General features: G+C 39.9%; 1 protein-coding gene across 1 annotated transcript in view; it reads right to left on the bottom strand.

Moving 5' to 3' along the window:
• Window positions 1-5130: 5130 nt before the first annotated feature.
• The window catches only part of NSG2 (neuronal vesicle trafficking associated 2), a 76544-nt gene continuing 57988 nt past the window's right edge, over window positions 5131-23686 (bottom strand). The window contains exons 4-5 of the mRNA XM_036751185.1: window positions 6887-6997; window positions 5131-6711 (exon numbers count right to left, since the gene is read on the bottom strand). Of these exons, the coding sequence (XP_036607080.1) occupies window positions 6517-6711; window positions 6887-6997 (306 nt within the window). The 3' untranslated portion in view covers window positions 5131-6516. The remainder of the gene's footprint in view (window positions 6712-6886; window positions 6998-23686) is intronic.

Genomic DNA, 23686 nt, shown 5'->3' with positions numbered 1-23686 from the left:
TCATGGAATCACAGATGGAGACTAGAACCTAAAGGGGATCTTAGAAATCATCTATTTCAACCACTTTGTTTAACAGAGAAGGGAAACTAAAGCTGAGAGAGTGAAGAAGGAGGTTTGCCCAATAACCCCCCAGTGTGGTGTGTAGCAAAGCTCAGATGAGAGACAAATCTTCCGATTCTAAATCTAGTGCTCTTTGCACTGATTGCGGACCGTGGTTTCCTTAGCTATATATGATGGGTATAAAAATAGCTTCACAACCTATTTCACAGGGTCATTGTGAGGAAAGTGATTGGTAAGCCTCAAAATGCTACTGAAATGTTATTAGTGTTTAATTTAGAACCTTATTGCACTGCCTCCTCATTCTTCCTTTCCTTCTTCCCATACAAACTTCAGGAGCAAACGATCTTTGACCTCTGGACATAGCCCTAGAAAAGTTTTCTGGTGGCCCCCTCAGCATCCTGGGCCATTTTTTTCCGAAATGGCTACTGCGTTACTCTAACCAGTTCCTTGGGACCGAGTTCCCAGAATACCGTGTGATTGAGAAGCCTAGACCAGATGATCTCATGCAAGCAGTCCTCAGAAGAGTCTGAAATAGATTCAGTGGCAGGGCCTAGTTTAAAAAAAATGAGTGCTGGACCAAAATTCAGAACACCTAGATTCTAGCCACAGATCCACAATTAACTCACTTTAGGGCACCCACTCTTTTGGCTTCATTTCCTCATCTATGAAATCGGAATCATAAAGTTTGCCCTACCTACCTCAGAGGATGGTGTGAGGAAAGAATTTTGTAAATTCATTTCAATTCAATTGAACAAACATTTTTTAAGCATGTATCACATGCAAGGCACTAAGCTTGGTTCTGAGAATATAAATACAAAAAAGAAAACAGTCCCTGCCCCCTAGGAACTTACATTCTACTAAAGGTTAAAACATGTACACAGAATCTGGGCTGACACTTTTTACCCATGGGACTAGGAACAAGTTGTTTCACCCCCCTGGGCTTTAATTTCCTCACCTGTCAAATGAGGGCGTTGGAGTGGATCTCAGAGTTCCTTTCCAGCTCTGATTCTATGATGCTAAGTAAATATAAGAAAATTTGAGATAAGGGAGGAGGGATGAAGTGGCACCTCAGATAAGGCATTAAGGAAACCAAAGATTATAAGAGGTGAAGATAAGAAAGAAACATATGCTCATTTTGGGGGGAAAGAGGGGAGATTGAAGCCTATGTGAAGGTATAGAATTGGGAAACAAAATGTAGAGTTTGAAGGCTAGTCTAGTCTTGGAATAATGCAGAGTGAATGAAGGGGAGTAATGTAAAACATATCTGAAAAAGAAGGCTAGATTGTTACAGGCTTCAAATGCCAGGTTGAGACGTTTATAGTTTAGACTAGAGGCATAAGGAGTTCTTGTAGATTTTTTAGCAGGTGACTGACATGTGTAGACCTGTGATTCAAGATTATTTAGGGTTAGATTTATGGATTTGGGAATCATCTGCATATAGAATTCATGGGTGCTAAGATCACAGAGAATCTATAGAGAAAGAAGAAGAAAGCCCAGAACAGTGGTAGACACCCATGCTTATTATGGGGCTGGAGAGGGTGATGATCCAGCAAGATTTCTGAGAAGTGGTCAGAGGAGTAGAAGGAGTAGAAGAAGAAAGGGGCATCATTTCAGAAACCAAAATAAAAAAGAACATTTAAGGTGGTGTCAAAAGGTGAGAAATTTTAAGTACAAAAGGTTATTGGATTTGGCATTTAAGGGAGCACTGCTAACCTCAGGGACGGTAGAGTTTCCATTGAGTAACAATGTCAGAAACCAGATTGCAGAGGGTTGAGGAAGGGGAAGTAAGGAAATGGCGGCAGTGAGGAATAACTTTTTCAAGGGGTTTGGTTATAAAAAGGACAGATGATACAGGATAAGAGTTTGAGGGGATGATAGGGTCAAGAAAAGATGTGAGTATGTTGTAGGCCAAAGGGAAGGGGCTAGTAAGTAGAGATTCAAGATGGTAGGGGTGATGATCAAAGGGGTAAATTCAGAGAAGACAGGATCAAGGTCACAGAGGGGTTGCCACTGGCAACAAGGGCCACATCTTCATCTGAGGCTGGAACAAAGGAGGAGAAAATAAAGAATTATGATGAAGTACTTGAGGAGTCATCTCTATAATGGAAGAAAAGGTGGAAACTCATGGTGAATGGCATTCATTTTCTCAGTAAAAAAAGAGACATGGTCCTCTGTTGAGAGAGATTTAGGAATATAGAAGGCTTAGGAGAGAGGAGATTTGGAACATCAACTATGGTTGTTTGATTACTTAACAATCAGAAAGAGTCAAAGGATTGCCACATAGTAATGAGGTCCCAGATGAAATTAGATGACATAGATCTGTAATGAACCTAGTTATAGGACTTCCTTCAGAGTTATTCAGTAGCATTCAAATAGGATGGAGAAGGTTAAATCAGGGTTGGGTTTTGGCAAGGTAAAGTATTAAATTCCTTGAAAATTAAAGAATGACCCTGAGATTGGTAAATGATTGCATCAGTGATCAAGAGGCAGCATAGTATAGTGGACAGGGTGCTGTATAAGATACCCTAGCTTTATAATCATGGCAAAACACTTTATCTCTGAGACTTTAATTCCTCATCTGTAAGTGGAACAGTGGATAGAGTGCCAGGTCTGGAGTCAGGAAGACTCATCTTCCTGAATTCAATACTGACCTCAGACACTTACTAGCTGTGTGACCCTGGAGAAGTCACTTAACCTTGTTTGCCTCAGTTTCCTCATCTGTAAAATGAGCTAGAGAAGGAAATGGCAAATTACTCCAGTTTTGCCAAGAAAATCCCAAACGGGGTCACAGAGAGTTGGAGGACCTGAAAAACAGCTGAATAACAACAAAATGAGAAAGTAAGCATGTCTAACACCTATATAATAGGATTGTTGTAAGGCACACATGAGATAATGATACAACATGTTATGAAAACTTTAGGTGCTATGTATTAGAAAAACAAAAAAGGAAAGAAAAGAAATACAGACAATGTGATGTCTATGAATGGAGTGAAAGGCCTCCTCCTGAGGGCCAGCTATGCTGGGGGACCATGACAGGAGGAAAACCCAAGACTAGAGACTGAGAATACAGTGTCTTCCAGAGTGATCCAGGCACATGTGATCAAAAGAAGACTAAAAGAGTGTGGAAGGTTAAAGAAAAGTCTATGATGAAGGGAAGGGCATCCACTGAGAGCAGTTCTAGGAGGCACAAGGTAAAGGAAGGATTGTAGTGACTGGGAATGAGAGGGAGGGACAGGATAGTTGGGGAATAAGGTTTTCATCTCAGCAAATGATGATTCTGAATCACAAAAATTAAGGGAGATGGAGGAAATGAAAGTTTGTTAGCTAGTTATATGACAGGGCATGTACCAGTTGACTGGGTCTCCTACCCTCCAGGGTCTTAGGAAACAGGGGATGAATGCACAAGGAGATGCAATTGCTTGATGCCATTTCCTCTAATTCATCCCAAGATGACAGTGGATGATACACACCCAGAAGATACCATCCATATGAAGCCTTGGTTCTTGTTTGGGCCTAGTGCTTGGGACTCTGGTTTCAGACAAGGTCCTATTGTGCTAATGGTGAAAGGCCTGGTAGCGGGGCATGAATGGCTATAGAAGGCTGAGACATTGTTTTGTCTTATATTCTAAGTGGGCACAGGACAGAGGATGTACCACATTCATACTTGGCAGCACAGTGCCACTCACCTTGATCTCACCTACTGGAGCCCTAGTAGTGAAGCAAATCTAAGCAAGTATCTTCAGTACCTTGATATTGCCTCTTCTTTTGTCATCAGGAATATCTGTTCTTTAAGGACCAGCCTCACTGAGTCTGACCAAGCTTATTGCCAGAAGGTCAACCACTAGGAGATAAATGTTTGAGCCATGGCACCCCAAGAAACAAAAGTACAAAACAAACCGCAGTCCCATGAGTTCATGGACCAAAAAAAAAGGAAGAAAAAATATAATTTCTCTGGACTACCAATTCTTATTCAGCCAATGCCTTCAAAACAATTTCACATTGATATGTAACAGTTTATGATTATTTTATAAATATTCTTTATTTTATTTTTATATTGATCTCCCCAAATCCAGCCCCAGACACAATGCCTAACACAAACTTGGTGCTCAATAAGTATTTGTTGAATGAATGAAAATCCCTTTGAGGTAGAGGGCTTCACCTTTATTGTTAGCCTCATTGTACGATTGGAAGAGATATTCTAGGCTAAGAAATGGCACGTGTATTCAAGACTAGAGTTAAGAGTTGAAATATAACTCTGGATTTGCAGTTGGAAGTCAAGATTTGAAGTCCAGCTCTCCCACTTACTGATTACATGATTTGGGGCAGATCATTTTGCCTCTTGCAAGCCTCAGTTTCCTCATCTGTCAAATGAGGTTGGCTTAAGTTATTTCTTATCTCTCCTCCAGCTCTAGATCCTGCAGTTATACAAGAGCTGTGGAGACAGGCCCTAGGGAGTGAGGTTCCACTAGATGCTCAGGTCCCTCCCCACTCCGCAGAGGCAAAGATTTTATTTTTCAATTTTGCCAAGGACCAGCCTTATATAGGAAACCTTTTAATATTTGGATCTTTCATCACTAGTCATTATAGAAGTGCAAATTCCCCTTACCCTTGTTTTAGAATCAAGATCATCCAATTTAAAACTGTGTCTTGGAAAAGAAACCGTGATACTGGGCAACTAACTTAACCTCTGTTTGCCTTCCTCACCTACAAAATGAGGATAATAGCCCCATACTCCTAAGGGTTATGGAAAAGCAAATGAGATAATATCTGCAAGGCACTTAGCACAGTGTCTGGTACACATTAGGTGCTATAGAAATGCCAGTCATTTTTTAAAAACCAAGCCTCCACAGCCTCGGTTCCAGCCCCAGCCATCCCCACCCCCACCCAATGTCTCCAGATCTCTAGCATATGAAATATCTGTTTTCCAAGTCAGGTTCACAGGGTCTTGATCCAGTCCCCACTAAACAGCAGGCTCAGTACCTTGGGATTCCTCTGTTGTAGTTGTCATACACACCCCCAGCTCCTTCCACTCTGCGCTAGGATGCACAAAAGACACAGGGAGTCAAGAAAGGTGAGGACTCTCAGACACATCTATCTTTATTTTTTTTCTTCTCAGAAAAGTTCAAGAATTACACCAAAAAATACTTCAGTCTTTGCTACCTACTGACAAAAATACGCCACAAAATTATAAATTATTCAGCAGTTTGCTGGGGGTCATTTTTTTTTGTTCATTTCCCATTTCTAGTGACAGATGAATTTACAGGTGAATCATGGTGGGGACAGAAAATCAGCTGATCGCTTTTGGCATTACAGTTTCACTATACTATTTTCTCTATAGAGTTGCCGAGTATAATGGCATTGATAGCTTCACCAGATCCAGGCCTCTTCTTCTCTACCCTTCTGAACAGACTCAGAGATTACCGAGAAGCCCTAGCTTACACTTCAATCTTGCTAACCTGACTCTATTCCCATCTTTCCTACAATGAATGCTCTATTTGCGGCACATGGCTTCACTGTGGCCTACCCAGGACAAATTAACAGATGGGAGGCCTAGAAAAATAATGGGTCAATAATATTATCCAGACTCCAGCATACATATGTGCAAAATCTGGCCTTGCTGTGGAATGAGTACTGTAGGCAGAAGCCATGATTAAGAATCTGTACCAAGGGCCCTTTCAACAATATCTTGTGGGCAAAAACTTCATCTCACTCAGGGAAAAGATAAGTTTATACTACAAGCCACAAAGTCTTCCCACAACTGCATAAGTGGATAAGCCTTTCCCTAGTCACTGACTCAGGTTGAAAATACTTCTACTAGCAACTTTAGCTTACTTCTTCAAATTACCTCCCCCTGGCACCTGTAGTTTCTATGAAGCAGTGAGGCCAGGCCAGTTCAGGCCCAGAAAGAAGATTACAGATCACCTTACCACACATACGGCATGAAATATTCCCCCCTGCCTCCCTAACCCTTTCCCACCCCCCACACATGAAAACTGGCTTTGTATCCATTCTCCTGAGCCTGCCCAGGCCATGGCCATACTCTCTCACCTAACAGGACCTTAGGAGATCCCGCCCTCTCTCTTGGTGTCACTGGGATTGGGCCAGGTTTCTGGGAGAGTGACTTGTTTTTATTTCATTTTGTATTTTTTTTGTTTTTTCCCTAACAAATAGTAAGCAATGTTTTGAAAAATATTTTACATCGTAACAATCAACACCAAACATGCCTTTGTACAAGAGCTTGACTCAGTTAGTTACAAACCAACGAGAATAACAATAGACCAGAGTAAATATCGATTCAAACTCCTCCTGGATGTTCATTTAGGCTTGCTCCTCCCTCTGTGGAACCCTGGGAGGACAGTGTTGTCAGGTACCTGGAGCACGGCTTTTGCCAAGCCCGTGTCCCCTCCCCCCTCCCCCCTCCCTTTCCCCTTCACTTTCCCCCACTGGTGGGTATCTTTAATGGCCATCTGCCTTCACAGCCTTTGATTCGTGGCTTATAGGTCCTGCTGCAGAGAGCCAGGGTGCGATGGCCCTGGAGCTGGTCTGCTTGGCCACACTGTAGTGGCTTATGACAGTGTAGAAGCGGCCCCGGGAGCTGGAATCCTGTGCTGAGTAATACGCGTCCAGGGAGGTTGGGATGCAACGCTTATGCTGAGGGAGAAAGAGAAACACAAACATAACAATAGGTGACTTCTCACCCAGGACTCAGACCCACTTGTGCCCAATCCATTTACCTTATTTAGATATAGATGGCGAAAAGCCTATAACATGACACCCATTTAAATGCCCCGATTAGCTCAGGCAACCTTTGGCTCGTATCCCTTACCTTATAAACAAATCCATCTGGGCAGCTGTGGTCATAGGTGAAAGCCTTGTAAACCACCAGAAATACAATGCAGGCAAGAAATGCCAGAGCCAGGCTGACGAGAATAGTGACCTATGAGAGAAACGTGCTGTTAGTCTCCATGTAGGGAATAGACGCATCAAAGCAACCTGACAATTAAATGTCATGTTTGTATTTTCACTGGATTGTTAAGAAGCCTGGGGTGTTGGAGAAAGAAGGAGGAGAACTGGCCTGGAAGTAAAGAGGCCTGCCTTTTTATACCCTTCCTCCACTGATGACTTGCTGTATGACCCTGGGCGAATCGATTCTCCCATTTGGACCTCAGGTTCCTCCTTCGCAAAATGAAAGGACTGAATGAGATCATCTTGAACATTCCTTCCAGTTTAGACATATATTTTCTAGGATGCCTCCTAACTCTGTCATTCTTTATTCCATGTTCTAAAGGTCCTTCCAGTTTGGTCATTCCATGGTATAAGGTTTGTGAGAAATGATTATTAGTAACCAATATCTTGGGAAGATTCAGAGGCTCTCCCCTTTTCTAAATTCCTCATTTTAAGAAGTTCAATTTTTCTAAGGAAATTATTGATAATGAGATTGCATTAACTCTCTTGGTCAGACCCCCCCCAACCTGGCAAGGAATTTAATCTAGGGGGGAAAGCCCATTGTGTTCTGCTCAGACTTGGGTGGGATATACATTCTTTGAAATGATAGTCTAAGCTATGGGTAATCTGGTATAGAGATACTTTCCCTATCCAAGAGATGCTCAGTCCTTCATCTTAATATAGCTCACTTCCAATCAGTTAACCAATTAGATTTGATTGCTATCTGATGGACCTCCTACTATTTTGAAGGATATATAAACTGTGAGTCCGCCACCATGATTGTCTTTGGTCTAAGAGGAACCATCCTTTTATTAATAACCTGCTGGCCTTATTAATAAAATTATTTAATTATCCAGAAACTATGTCTCTCAAACCTTTTTAAGCATCACAGTTACTAAGGCCCTTCTCAGCCTTGACATTCCATGCTCAAGTTTGTGAGATTCTTTTCAGATCTGATGCTACATGAGTACAGCTTCACATCCTATTTAGAACATAGCTGAGTATATGCTGTATCCCTCCAACTCTGTCTGTCTCTTTGCCTCTGTCTGTCTTTTTGCCTCTATCTGTCTCTTTGCCTCTGTCTGTCATGCCCCTGCAGGCCTTGCACCACTGCCAAAGGAGCTTCCATGCTTAAAAAGGCACCCCTTTTACTTGGCCAAACCCTTAACACACCTCAGTGGAGACAGCAAAAACAATTGGCTACACAAAAATCAGGATTTTAAAAAGGATGAGTAATATGAGCCTGATGTAATAAAGAAACCAAGAACTGCCTTTCCTCCCACCCATCATAATGGAATGAACTGTTTACTTTTATAATGGCAACTGAGCATAGCAGATAGGAGTCAGGAAGACCTGGGCTCATGACAACATGGGGGAAGAGAAAGATCATTGAAATGATAATCATGGGATCCTGACCTTGAAAATCCCCTGGAGAACATTTAGTGAAAACTCTTCATTTGAAAGATAGGGGAATTAAGAACCAGAGAAAGGAGGTGATTTCTATGAGATCATACATAAGTGGCAGGGCTAAGATTTGAACCCATGGCAAACTGCAAGTCCAATGAAGTGCTAGAAGGGCATGAGGGCAACAATACAGAAGACATAGAAAAACATTTTATACCATTCTTTGAGATTTTGTCAACTTCACCATGATATTCTTGTTGTTGTTCAGTCGTTTTCAGGCATGCCCTACTCTTCATGACCCTATTTGGGATTTTCTTGGCAGAGATACTGCAATGGTTTGCCATTTCCTTCTACAGCTCATTTTACAGAGGAGGAAACTGAGGCAAACAAGGTTAAGTGACTTTCCTAGGGTCACTCAGGTAAGAAGTGTCTGAGGCTAGATTTGAACTCAGGAAAATGAGTCTTTCTGGCTCTAGGCCAGGCACACAATCTACCATACTACCTATCTGCCTTTACTATGATATTCAACACTGCTCAAACCCAAGAACTACTATAGGCTTCCAGAGAGATAATTATAACTTTCATTTCTAAAGGCATTAAGGCTTAAAAGTGCTTTCCTCCAAACAACCCTGTGAGGTAGGCAGTACAGGTATTACTACACCCATTTTACTGATGTAAACTGAGGGGGAGAGAGATAAAATGATGTTCCTGCAATCACCAAGCTAGTAAATAACAAACCCAAGATTAAAACTCAATCTTCCCAACCCCAGGTCCAATGTTGTTTTTACTAAATTAGGTTGTCTCTCTCATATTTGTATACGTTGTGAATAGACAGCTCAGAGCAGCAAGCCTTTGAAGACTACTAAAGAACTGGGCAGGGGGGGCTGGAAATAATACAAACTCAGAAAGTTTCCTTGCTCGTAAAATGAATGGCCGTGGTAATATAATACAGTATGATAAACATTTACCAAATGTCTGCTTTGTGCCAGGCACCACGCTAAGTGCTAGGGATATGAATTTTTAAAAATGTTCTATAAAGTCTCTAAATCTTGTGACCTACATAACACCTATGAACTGGGATTATTTAACTCCCAGCCCTGATATGAGAAGAAACTTAATTATGAGTTTATTAGGTAATTATTACGAGTTGTTGCTGAGGTAGACCAGAAGTTGCTGAAGCTCCTTAAAGAGCACTAGACAGCCTGTCTATTGGCCTGGCTTTGCTACTAACTGGCTGTATGATTTTGGGAAAGCCTCTTCTCATCCCTGAGCCTCATGTGTAAAATGAGAGGAATGGAGGAGATGATATTTAAGGATGATAGCTCTTAAGATAATAGCTCTGACAGCTCAGTACAGTAGAAAGAGTACTATATTTTCAATTAAAAGAAAGCTAGATTCTAACTCCTAGCTTGCTAGCTCTGTGGCCTCGGTGATCCCACTAAGCCTCAGTGCCCTAATATGTGAAATGGGTGAAGTATTAAGTATAGTAGTCACTTTGCAAGGCTGTGCTGTGATGATTTAATGAGACAATACTTGTAATTTATTTTGTGAAATTTAAAGATTCCTTGAAGAGTAGAATAAGATATTTGTTCACAGAAAGAAATAAAGCATTTTCTCACTTGGGAAAATGATATAAAGAAAAGACTTCAGAAAATTCCCCACCTTTAAACTTTGAAAGGAATTTATTACTATCTAAAATAACTTCAGGCAATATTTGCTCACACTGCTAAATGAGAAGTCTGTATGCTTTTGATGAAGAGCTGCCTTTATAAATGAGTTAGCTCTTTGCTTGTAGAAATAGTGAAGTAGTTGTGTGTATATGTGTGTGTATATGCGTGTGTGTGTATATATACCTTTCCTACAAAACTAGACTTGTTCATCAAAGTCACCTTCCTTATAAAATCTCATGCTACACCCGATAACCCCATTTGCTGTTTTCCCATTCCTAATCAGAGGGTGTCCAGGAGCTTGGACACCCTCGTGCCACTCCTATACCCTTTGTCCCTTTGGAAATTTAGCTTTTCACTCCAGATTTTAGCACTGTTCATGTGGAACATTTGCATAAACCAAATGGTCTGTTTCTTTTTCTCTACACTTGCCTCAATCAATTTTCATGATTTCCTAGGAGAGGTGCATTCCCTAGCCATGGTGCTGATTGGTCTTACTACGACAAATGGGTCCTTTCCCCTGACCATGGTGCTGACACAGATTTTTTTTTTTTTTTTGTGAAGAAGACTCTGTAAACTTCAAAACACAACAGAAATAAAGAGAGGGAGATGCCATTTAAGAATTTCCTAGGTATACCATCTGAAGAAGGTAATTTTTCTAATTATCCCCTAGCCCAATGCTTGACATATAGCAGACAGTTAATAAATACTGGTTGATTGAATGATTAAATATAATATCATTGTGTTCTTTATCTACTTAGCTAAAATTAGAAGAAAGTCTGAAGAGTCTTTAAAGATCATCTGGGTCAATACTCTCATTTTGCAGTTGAGGTAACTGAAATCCAGAAAGGTGAAGATATTAGAGTTCAAAAGTCACACAGATAGTAATAGAATTAGGATTCAAACTCAGAGCCTCTGAAGAAGATTTACCTGACAATTCAGGCTCCAGACTGGAAAAGATGGTGGGGGAAAATTATGAGGAAATAGAGGGCTAGTTTGAGTCTATATGACTGAATATATTAATTTGGCCAGGAGGCTTTGGCTTTGGAGCAAGATTCCCAGTTAGCAATGAGCTAAAGGAATACTGGGGCTAAGGCCAATTGGAATCTTGAGTTATGAGAAAATTAGTAGGCCAGGCTTTCTATGAGGAGGACTCCTATAAGGAGTTATACCTTGTAGGATGGTCAATTATTTTTATAATATCTCAAGCAAACTTGTGTATTAGAAAAAAGCCCTGGTCTGGGAATCAAGAAATGCCATAAAGTGAGTTCCAGCTCTGCCACTAGCTTGTGGTCTGACCTTGAGGAAGTCACTCCTCACCTTGAGCCTTAGTTGTCCCATCCATAAAATTAAAGGTTTGGACTAGATGACTTCTAAGGTACCTTAGACAGTAAGCTCCTTGGGGTCAGGGATCACACTTTATCAAAACATCATCACTTAACATGGTATTTTGTGCAGTAGATAACACTTAAAATATTGCTGTACCTTCTATGTCTAACATTTCATAATTCTAAGGCACTCTGTTATTCCTAGAGAAATGAGAAGAAGATACTAGATCTGGAGAAGGAATGATCAGCTCAGAGATAAGACCATGGAATGAAATGGGCCTGCTTAGACTCATTTGATTTTACTCAATTTCTCTGTCATTCACATAATCACAATGCTATAAAGGATAGGACTGATACAATTATGGAACCTGAGTACCATAGGAATATATTCTGTTTGGGAGTCAACAGCACCCTATCCTTTCATAGCCCCCTATGAAAGGATCATAGGTCTGGAGCTGGAAAGGACCTTAGAGGTCATCTTATATAACTTACCCATTTAATAAATCAGCAAACTGTGGCCCAGCAAGGCTAAGTGTCTTGCCTGAAGTCATTCAGATTGTCGGTGGTAGAGAAATCATGATTCAAACTCAGGTCCTGTGATTTCCAAGTTCAGTGTTCTTTTAACTATACTTCTGCCTCCCATAGAAGTGGTGAAGTTATGGGAGGTACAGAAGTTGACGAGAAATGGGAAGAGGAACTATAGTCATCCCTACAACTAACATATCCATAGTACTTTAGAGTTTACAAAACACTTAGTATGCATTATCTCATGTGATCCTCATGAATAACCTGTGAGACTATCAGTAGTCTGTGTATAACCATAATTATCTCCAATTAACAGATAAAGAAACTGGGGCTCAAAGAGGTTAAATGATTTATCCAGGATACCTGGAAAATAGCAGAATCAGAATTTTAACCCAGATACAAGTCTAGGGTGCTCTCCCCTATATCCTAGAAGCCTAGTGTGTGAGATGGGTAGCTGGGATAGGCACTAACACTTGGTTTATTTAGTAAACACCCCTCTCCCTCAACCATAAGCATACCTATTATTTGACACAAACATTAACTTCTTTGTCTGCCTCAAAGGCACTGATTTAGCTGGGGTTTGTGGCAGAATGAACATAGGAATAAGCAAACCAATCTACCCATAGGATTTTTAACCCTAATATCCTAATCCTATCCTAATAGAGCAATCTGAATAGTATTTTATCTGACATAGAAAGTAATAATCAATCATGCTCCTTGATGTTCTTCTTGTCTACCCACTGACCCTCTAAAAAAGATAGATTTTTTTATAAACAAATCAGAGCTTAGTAGATTGCCTCAGTCTCACTATAAACCTTCATTTTTCTTAACTCACTTGCATTTCCATGGAATTTCAATTCTGCAATGTGATGCAATGTTATACCTCAAGGCATCTAGCATTTCAGCCTTGTGAGGATTTCCTCCATCAGTGCAAGTCACAATCCACCTATGCTTTCTTATCTTATACTATTCTCATCTGTGCCTTTCCTTAAATCTTCTGTATCCAATACACTAGAGGCCTTGCTCTGATGGTTTTCATATTTCATGGTTGCCTATACAACATCCAGGCTATCAGTGACCCTTCTTTCTTGTTCCAGGACTGTCCCATCTCCTTTTTCTGTCTTAAATACCCTTGATGCCCTTTCTGCCACCCCTCATAGGTAAACCATCATATCTATATCTAATGCTATATCTAATTATACTTGATATACTCTTTCAATCATCCTACGTGCAGTTGTGCAATTGTGATTTTTCTGATAGTTTTATTCTGTCATTAAGAAGCCTTAGAGCCTCAGGTTGAGAATATTAGAATTTGATGAGCTTTGGTAGGAGCACACAGCTTATGATCATTGATGGTACAGAATTGATGATTATCATTTATGGTGATAAAAAGATCAACGAACATTTCTCCAGTGTTCTAAATTTCACAAAATGCCTTCTTTGTAATAACCCGGTGAAACAGTATAGCACAAGTATTATTATCATTCCCATTTTACAGATGAAGAAATTAAGGGTCAGAGAGGTCAAGTGATTTGTTCAGGGTCACATAATTTGAAGGTGTCAGAGTCATGATTCAAACCCAGGACTCCAGACTTCCAGTCCAATGATCTCTCCACTATATTATGATACTGATATAAAATTCTTTCTTCTGAGCTGATATGTCACAAATGGTGCTGAAACCCAGAGGGAAAAGTCAGAGTAGGAAAGGAAGAGAAAAGATACACCCACACTCTGCCAATCCTTGAATGAAGATATAGTGCTCTAGTTATTCCAGAAAATACGATGCTTCATTAGCATTCAAATAGTCAAGAATCTCAATTCAGTAATACCCAATAAACCTCAACTTTCTTATGAATAACATGAACCTTGGAAATCTCAGAGCAATAAAAACACTCACGCAGGGGAAACAAAATTTGTGAGGAACTGAAACATAGATGCACAACAGACATTAATCTTTTGTAAGTGGCAGCAAGATGGGGACTTATGGGAGGAGGAAGAATTAATACCCAAACGGGACCCTAAAGGCTACAGGAATAAAGAACTAGAAGAAAGCTTGATGGAAGCCCAGCATCCTGAAATTGAAAGGTCTGGAATGTCCTTTAGTACACTTTATCTCTTTCCTTTCCCCTTCCCTAAGTATAAACCTTAAAATCATATAGTCATAGAATCCCTAAGTGGCATGAGATTTTAATGATCAACTAGGTAAATCATTACCAATAGGACAAATATTGTCTATAAAATTCCTGATGAGTAGCAATTCAGACTTTGGTGAAAGACCTGTAGTGAGGCAAATTCACCACCCCCAGAGGGCCAGTGCATTCTATTTTTTGATCACTGTAATTGTTAAGAGGTGTTTCTTTGCATTGTGTCAAAATATGACATTCCATAACTTCTACCTATGACTGCTAATCCTAGACCCAGCATTTAAACTTTGTCTCTTCTCCTGGACCCAGCACCACAAAGGAACCCAGAAAAAGAAATCTAATCCCTCTTCTCCATCATCCCCCTGCCAATAGTTTAAAAAAAAGAAATATCACTCTAAGTCTCTTTGCCTCCAGGCTAAACACCCTAATACTTTCAAATAATCCTTAAAATCATGGATTCAACTCCCCTGCCCATCCTAGTTGCCTTTTTGACATGTTCTAGTTTGATTCCCTTCAGAAAGGCTTAAAATATTAATATACCTCTACACAGTAAACCACATCAATTGTGATAATGGTAGACACTGTTATTACTGGCCATGTCTATATGAGCAACACAGCTTGGCTAAGTCAATGACCCTCTGTAAAATGGTGAGAATAATATTTGTACTACATACCTTAAAGAGTTGTTATGGACGGAGCAAGTTATAAGACTTATAACACCATATAAATGTGAGTTATCATCTTCATTAATAATAGAAAAGGATTTGGTAACCTTCAGGTTATATGAAATGCAAATCATGGTCATCGTTCTCATTATAATTAATCAGTGGAGTCCAGGGATACCACCATATCAAATGGAATGTTTGAAGTGTCCATCTGAACAAGGTACAAGTGTCAGAGGGGCTAAATCTTCTGGTTCCATCCAGTTTAGCTATATGACTCTGAATAAATAACTCAAACTTCCTTGGCCTCATTTTCCTGGACAAAGAAGGTTATATCAGATAATCACTATGATTTCTTCCAGCTCTATAGCCTGTGACACTACATAGCCACACACGGCTAGAAACCATTTATGTTGCCTTCTCACTGACCAGCTCTTTTGAATATCAGAATAGGAGACTTAATAATTATTTATACTGAACATTTTGCATCTTTTTACCAGAGCAATTTTCATTTTATAGTTCTCTTCCTTTGCTACACTGTGAATACTACTAAGACCAGCATGATTTGTGACTTAATTAGGGGGAAAGGGAACCAACATTTATTAAGAGTCTGCTATGTGCCAGGCACTGCTCTTTACATTTGATCCTCACAACAACCCTGGGAGTCAGGTGATATTATTATCATCATTTTACAGATGAGGAAAGACAGAGATTAAGTGAATTGCCCAGAGTCACACAGCTAGGAAGCATCTGAGGATGGATTCAAACTCGGGTCTTCCTGATTCCAGTTCTAGTGCTCTGTCCTCTGGCCACCTAGATGCATGCAGCAAATGTTTCTTCTTTGGAGTATGGTAGGCTTTTATCCAGATTGGATACCTTTTAAGTGACAATTTGGTATATTGCCTTCTCAGCCTTGTGGAGATTATTGGAAGCAATGTACCAATTTATTGAGGTAGAATGAAGCACCATTATTTCATCTAGAACATTTGTAAAAATGGAGGTTGGTTCAGAATTCTAGTCTTTACTACCACTGCAACTACTACTGCTAAGGCTATATTACTACTGCTACTACTACTACCACCACTACTACCATTACTACTACCACTACTTGCCCTCATTGCACCAATCCTCTCCCCAACCTATTGTACTGTGGGCTATTATTTCTGGAAAGAGCATTCACAAGTTCACTTTGTCCCAGGTCAAGGTGCCAACAACCCCTGGGCACTGCCTCCCCCCTAAGAAGAAAGAGTGCTAGATTGGAGTCAGAGGACCTGAGTTTAAATCCCAACAAGGCAGTATAACGAGAAATATTTCCAACTTAGGGCAGCTAGGTAGCACAATGCATAAAGATATAGGTAGATGGGCCTGCTCCCATAGTTTGTTAGATGCAATTAGAACCTGGAATGTAGGTGTCCTGATTCCAAGTACAGTGTTCTTTCTCCTATACCAAAAGACTTATGGCCTTGACCCTGTATCTTACTTCTCAATGGGTAGGAGGGGGTAGTGAGAAGGAGATAACTTGGAACTGAAAATAAAAATAAAATGAAATAATGTTTTTAAAAAGTAGCATAAGATTTTAAAGAGAGACATTAATTTAGAACAGAGTTGGAGAGGTATTAATTTAGGACAGACCTGAGGTCACCTAGTTTAACTGGCTCCCAAGGCATGAATACTCTCTACAGCATCACTGACAAATGAGGAGTCAAAGATCACTCCAAAGTTGCAAACACATCACCATAAGGATGGTAGTGTAGGTTTTGAAGGAATGATAATGAGTTCTGTTTTGCACATGTGGTTTGAAATGCCTATAGAGAATCCAGTTCAAAATGTCCAATAGTATACTAGTGATATGGGACTGGAGTTCAAGAGAGAAGATGGGGCTAGATGTAAATCTGAGAGTCATTTGCCTAAAGATAATAATTAAACCCAAGCTAATGAGGTCACTAAGGAAAAAGAAGAAAGGATCCAGGAAAGAGCTTTGTGGTATACCCACTACTAGGGAGCAAACTATGGACATATTCAGCAAAAAAGACAGGAGGAAGAGGAGGATGAGGAGGATACAAATTTATATAGCATTTTAAGATTTGAAAAGTACAAATATCACATTTTATCCTTTAAACAGTCCTAGGAGATAGATACTAATATCTCCATTTTACAGATGAAGAAACTGAGACAGACAGAGGTTTAAATGACTTGCCCAAAGTCACACAGCTAATAAGTGTCTGAGGCTAGATTAAAACTCAGATCTCCTTGACACTATTCTATCCATTATGCCACTTAGCTGCCTTGCTAAGAAGAAGCTGCCAGAAGGTAAAAAGAAAGTTAAGAAAGAATAATGTCTCAAAAGCCCAAAGAGGAGACAGTGTGCAGAAGGAAGGGGTGGCCTGCTTGACTCCACTGTGTCAAATGCTGTGGAAGGGTTAAGAAGAATGTGGACTGAGTAGAAGCCATCAGGTCTGGCAATTAAGAGATCAATGAAAACTTTGGAGATAACGGTTTCAATTGAGCGATGATGTCAGAAGTGAGAGGAGAGGAAATGGAAGCACCCAGAATAGACAATTTTGTTAAGCATCCTAGCTAAGAAAGAGAGGAGTGATACAGAACAATAGCTTGAGAGGATAACAGGGTCTGGTGAAGGAGGAGGGAAACTTGGGCACGTCTAGGAAGCAGGAAGGAAGGAAACAGTGGATAGGGAGAGGATGAAGATTAGCAAGAGAAAGGGGATGCCTGAGGTTGCAATCTGTCCCAGAAGACAGGAAGGGATGAGATTAAGGACACATGCAAAAAGTATTTTAAAGAAAGGATTGAAATTTGAATGGAGAAGAATCTTTGGATCAAAGCACAAATCATAGAGACAACTGACAATTTCATCAAGTCATTTGTAAAATGGCAATGAATAGCTGAGGATGTCCCTTCCAAAAACAAAGCCACCACAACAGGGAATTAGATTTAGAGAACAGGGAGATGCAGTGGGCTTGGCCGGGAGAAGAACCATCTCTTCATCAGAGATCAGAGTCAAGGAGAGATATGATGTTTAAAAGTTTAGAGAGGTAGAGCAGGAGAGAAGAGAAAGATCATGGCAACTGACTTCTATTTTCTCAGTGAAATATGAGGCAAAGTCTTGAAAATGTCATGTTTAGATCTGAGTTACCAACAGCCACACCTAATGCTCCGTCATCCAGCCTTTTCATTGACTGCTGTGCCTAGAAGGCTCTCCTCACCATCCCCTCCTCACCTCCTTGGCCTTTTTCAAGACTCAGCTCAAGTACCATCTTCTGCAGGAGACCTTCTGTTGTTCACTCCCTTCTCACCTCCACCAGTGCCTTTCCTTTAATTTTATTTTCCAAATACACTGTATAGAACTTGTATGTACATAGTTGTTTGCATGCTATCTCTGTCATTAGAATATAGTTCATTAAAGACAAGAACTCTGTTTTTAGCTTTCTTTGTATCCCCAGCGCTTAGCACCATGCCTGGTATATAGTAAGTGCTTAATAAAATGCTTGTTGATGGACTGATGGAAGTTATTTGCTCCCAGGTCATTAAGCTAATAAGTCACTTTCCCTACTCTGGGAGTCAGTTTCCTCATCTATAAAATGAAAGCATTTCTAAGGTCCCTTCTAGTTCTAAATTCTATTCTATGTCACGTTGTTGTTGTTGTGTGTGTATGTGTGTCTATGTCCTGCTTTACTGCATCTTGTGCTTCTTTTATACATGCCAAAGTGACTATAGAGCTTACAGTCTGAGCTGGAGAACAATTTAATTCAATCAACATTTATTAAGCATATACTATAGTTAAGATATTGTGTGTTGAGTAATGGGAAACAGGCCAGGCTCTCAAGGAGCTAACAATTTTAAAGGTGAAAATATGCCAAGTATAAATAATATATACAAATAACTATGATAAAAGGAAGAGTGAAATTGGTATAAAGGAGAGGTCCAACCAAGCAAAGTACTATGAGAACTTCGAGAAAAGATTGATTTCATCTTGGCAGGGGGAGGGAGGAGAGGGAAGAGGAGGCATGAAATATGGGATTATCAGGAAAGCTTTTATAAAGTCTTTGACACCTGAGTTAGACCTTGATGGATGGGAGGGACTTCAACAAAACAAGATGGGGGTGGGGGAAAGAGACAGAGGGAAAGGGAGGGAAAGAGTCCATTTCAGGTGTTGGGGACAGCATGAGCAAAGGAATAGAGAAAATGACAGATGACAGAGATGATCCAATCTAGCTAGAACATAAAGCATATAAGTGCAATGCTAAAAAAAAAAAAATTAGAGGCTTAACAAATGGACTGAATTCAATGAAAAGCCCTTGGGTTAGTAGAGCTTGAGAAATTTTGAGCTGAATTCTATTCCCAGGGCACACTGAGAGCATTCTTGGTGCCCTCAGCTTTGACTCTCAACTAGATTCCTTTGGAGTATGGGGAATGAGCACACTCAAGGTTAAAGTTACCACAGGCTGCCTGAGGTATGAGGAGGAGAAAATACAAAGGGGAATCTCAGCCTTCAGAATTTTATCTGAAGATTTATAGTCAAGATAATACCCCTGAAGTAATAGAAAACGTTGGCTTAACATGGCAGATCTGGTTAGATCATCGGCAATAAAAACGTTGTTTGCTACTCATTTCTTATGTCCAATAAATCCATGGTCTCATGGGTGTCAGCACTCCCTCCACTGATGTGATCACAACCTTCTCATCCTTTTAGATTCTTGTACGTGTTTTTTTTTTCCTTTCTCCAAAACCATAGATCTGCCCTATGCAAGAATACCCTCCTCTGGATCTTTTAAATATGTATAAATATGTAAATGTGCATGTATAATATTTACATGTGTGAATGTGTATCTATATGACATGATATATTTTATATTCACATTTACATATATACAAGTATATCAAACTGCATTTTACAAATGAAGAAACTGAAGTCTAGAGAGGTTTAGATGACTCCCCCCAATGTCAGACAGGGAGTATGAATTCAAACCTGAATCTGAATTCAGTTCCTCTTGACTAAAGTTTCAACCCTCTTCCCATTCAGCTGCCCAGTCTCCCTATAGGACTGGTGGGCCACTGTTCACCCTCATTCTCTGTACATGACCAGCCATGTTATGCTGGGCCAGCCATGTCATTTTAATCAGTTTATGTTACTTTGATCCTATGACTTTTATGCCAATTGGGACATCTGAGCCCCGTAAGTCATCACTGGTAACATGCTGCAGCTTTCATCACCCGATTAATAAAACAGATCATCCTTCAGTCTGCAACAAGGTTACTTTATGAAGTTTCTGGCCAATGTGTGAGGCAACTTTGGCTCTAGAGCTATCACATTTCTAATTCAAGATGATTTCATTAAAAAGATTTATGACTGACGTTGAAAAGTGTGAGTGAGCTTTATAAAACACACACTCCACAGAACTTTTCCCAGTATATAATTATCCAGCAAGGCTGCATCTCATCTAGTCATACAGAAACCCACGACTATGCATCTTAATGGTCCAAATAGATTATTTTAAAATTCAGGCAGAAAACTCAACCCAGACTTTTCTGCTTTTATCCAGCTTTTAATTAAAGTTATTTTATTCTGTCCACTGGCAAAACTCCTCTGTTGCATTCTAGATGAAATATAATCTTCTCCAAAATTATTGTTCAATTTACACTCCAGCTTGGGAGTTCAATAAGTCACCACTCCAAAACACAAGACAAAAAAGGGAGGTAATTGCATCCTTTCTCTATAGTTCATTGTAGTGGGAAGGACACTGAACGTGGAGTCAGAAGACCTGCATTCAGATCTTTTCTCTGCTTCTTACTACTGGTATCACTTTGGACAAATTCATTCCTTTCTGGGCTTCAAGTGTCTCCTCTTTAAAATGATTGATTTGGACAAGGTAGTGTCCCTTCCAACTCTAAATCCTATGATTCCAGGTTACCTATTTTAGAATGGAAACAATAAAACCCCCACCCCACTTTGGGCCTTGTTACTACAAGAGAACTATTTTCACAGGTCTCTAATTGCATGCAAATCACATTTTAGTATAGATTACAGGGTCATAGATCTAGAGCTGGAAGGGATCGAGGAGGTCATTCAGTCCAACCCCCTCATTTTACAGGTTAGGAAAATGAAGCCTAGGGAGTTAAATGCCCAATGACTTGCCCAAGTTCACACAGATTTTAAGGAGCAAAGCTGGACTTTGAGCCTTGGACCTCTGACTCCAGAGACAGGGCTCTTTTCGTCATAGCACATTGCTTCCAAGATCTACATGGTGGAGATGATTATTACAATAGGGAGTGTACATGGTACAGTAGAAAGGAGTACAGGATTTGGAGTTTGAATCTTGTCTCTGCTACTTGCTACCTGTATAAGTGACTTCATTTTTCTGGGCCAAACTTTCCTTATCTGTCAGATGGGGATAAATCTTAGCACTGCCTACTCCAGGTCATTGTTAGCAGGAAAATGCTTCAATAAACTGCGCAACACTGTAGAAATGTGAGCCATCATCGTTTCATAGAGCAAGAGGATCCTGGATCTAAAACAGGAAGAAATCACAAAGACCAGATAGCCCAACCTCGTTATTTGAGGAAACTGAGTCCCAGGAAGGTGAAATAACTTATCAAAGGGGTCATAAGTGGAAGATCTAAACTGTGAACACAGGTCTTCTGGCTCCAACCCAGGCATATTTCAGTGAACAAAAGTCAGAAGCATCATCAAGAACAGTTACAGTATCCTGGCTGCATAATGGTCACTTAACAACAAACTATCCATAAATGATAGGAGAAAATGATAGGTGGACACTGGATACTAAAAAGGGACATTTATATAGCACTGTCAAGTTTACAAAGCTGAAGTTTGGGCTCATTAAAGCTTAAACTTCACTAAAACTTTTGTAACCCCCTATAACTATACACATATAAAATCTCATTGGAGCCATATAATAACCCTGTGAGTTACAGGTATGACGTATGCCTCTTTTACAGATATGGATATTGATATGAGATTAGTAAAGCTTAATTGTCTATATTCCCATTTCTAATAGGTATCAAAAGCATAGATTGAATCAAGGTCTTCCTGACTTCAAGGCCAACACCATCCACTATGCCTTGCTGCTACTCCATATTCTGGCTTTACTATTATCAATGTTAATTAAACAGATTATTGGGGAGCAGGTCTAGAGTCCAAAGAGGTTAAGATATCATAATGTCAAAGGTCCACACTTCTTTGCTGCTTTAAGGCTTATATATGATGTTTCCCTTACAACATCCCTAGGTAGGAAGTAGCCCAAATTCTGTCCACATTGTCATTCCATTTTGTACATGAAGAAACTGAGATTTCAAAAAGCCAAGTAGCTTGTCCAAAGTCTCACAGGTAGTAAATGGGATTCTAATTCAGGTTCTTTGATCTCAAATTCAGTGCTTTTTTCATGAAACCCCTGCCCAATCTGAACACTGCATGAATGCAAAACCAGATTCCAAATGGTTCATTAGATAATTAAATTATGTGCGCAATAATCAGACAGACTGATTGTTTGAGCTGGTCTCCATCTTGTAACAGCCTTTCTTTCTCTGAGTTATTTAGGCAGTAATAGGCTTAGATTTGTTTAGATGCACACAGTGCCAGCTGCAGCCTACCCAGCGTATCACTGTGCCAAGGCAAGAACCTTGAATGAAGAACACACAGTTACGTTTCCAAGTCTTCATCACTTACTGTGGTTTTAAAAGGCAATTTGTGTCTAGCAGCCTGAAATTCTGAATTTAAATGAATTTCTCTGATTAATTGGACCCTTTTGCATTCCTTTGTAGTCTATCAGTAGCAGTTGTGTATCCCCTCCTGGCTGCTGAAATAGCTGATTATAATGTGAAGGTTGGGGAAAGCGGCAAAATAATTTCTGTCCTGTACCAGACCCAAATGGAGTTGTTATTATTAGGACACTATTTGGTCAACTCCATACTAACATTGAGCTACTGAAAATCTAATTAAGAGAGCCCAAACTCCAGGATCCCAATGAATACTGTTTAATAAATTGTGCTTTGAAAGGAAGGAGAAAATGAAACATCTGTGGCCTCCAACTTTATGAGTAATAATTTCAATCTCTTTTTGGAACTGCTTTCAGAAGCTCCCTGTGGGAGAAAGGGGTGGTCAAAGAGTGGGAGCCAAGGATTTGGAGCCAGGATTTCATTAATAATGGTGAAGGTCTTGGAAGAGACAAAGCACCATGTACATGGTAAGTATTGTTAAGTGATAAAGCATTTTCTACTTTAAATTTCCATTGTCTTACCAATAAGAAGAAAATCATCAAGGATCAGATGACCCTCCTCGTAAAAGTACATAAATCTTTGTGCTACTAGAGGGCTCCAATGACTTGTCAAATTAGCCCCTAAATCCTAAAAACATCTAGATGGCTGGAGAAAACAAGTATAATTGCTCACATTTTAAGTTAGGGAAACTGAGGCAAAAATGCACAGCAGGTGACGTAAACACAAAATCAAAATGAACAACTCATCCAATTGACTAAACAGAGCAAATAACACCAATTATAACACGTGGAACAGTGGAAAGAGTGCTGGCTTTTCAAACATAGGAGCTAGGTTCAAACCCTGGGTCTGACACCTTCTACCTATGTGACCTTGGACAAATAACTGAAATTGCCTGGGCTTTAGTCTCCTTATTTGTAAAATAAATGAGTTAGACTAGAGTCTCTGAAATTCCTTCCAAATCTAGATAGTAATATAACAACAATGACACTGACATACTTCCAGGTCATGTGAATAATATGACGGAGGGCTAGACATTTTCTCTGATCCCCATAATTTCTCAAACTTCTTCAAAATAGAAATCCTACACCAAACATAAAGCAACTTTATTTGCCTCCATGGTCTAGGACACCCAGAATCCTCCCCAAAACAGTTAAAAAAAACTTCAACCTATGAACTGACCCTTACTGACTGACCCTGAGCTC

The sequence above is a fragment of the Trichosurus vulpecula genome, chromosome 3 (assembly GCF_011100635.1).
Source record: "Trichosurus vulpecula isolate mTriVul1 chromosome 3, mTriVul1.pri, whole genome shotgun sequence".
In the NCBI taxonomy this organism is placed as follows: domain Eukaryota; kingdom Metazoa; phylum Chordata; class Mammalia; order Diprotodontia; family Phalangeridae; genus Trichosurus; species Trichosurus vulpecula.
This window is presented reverse-complemented; position numbering and strand designations above follow the sequence as displayed.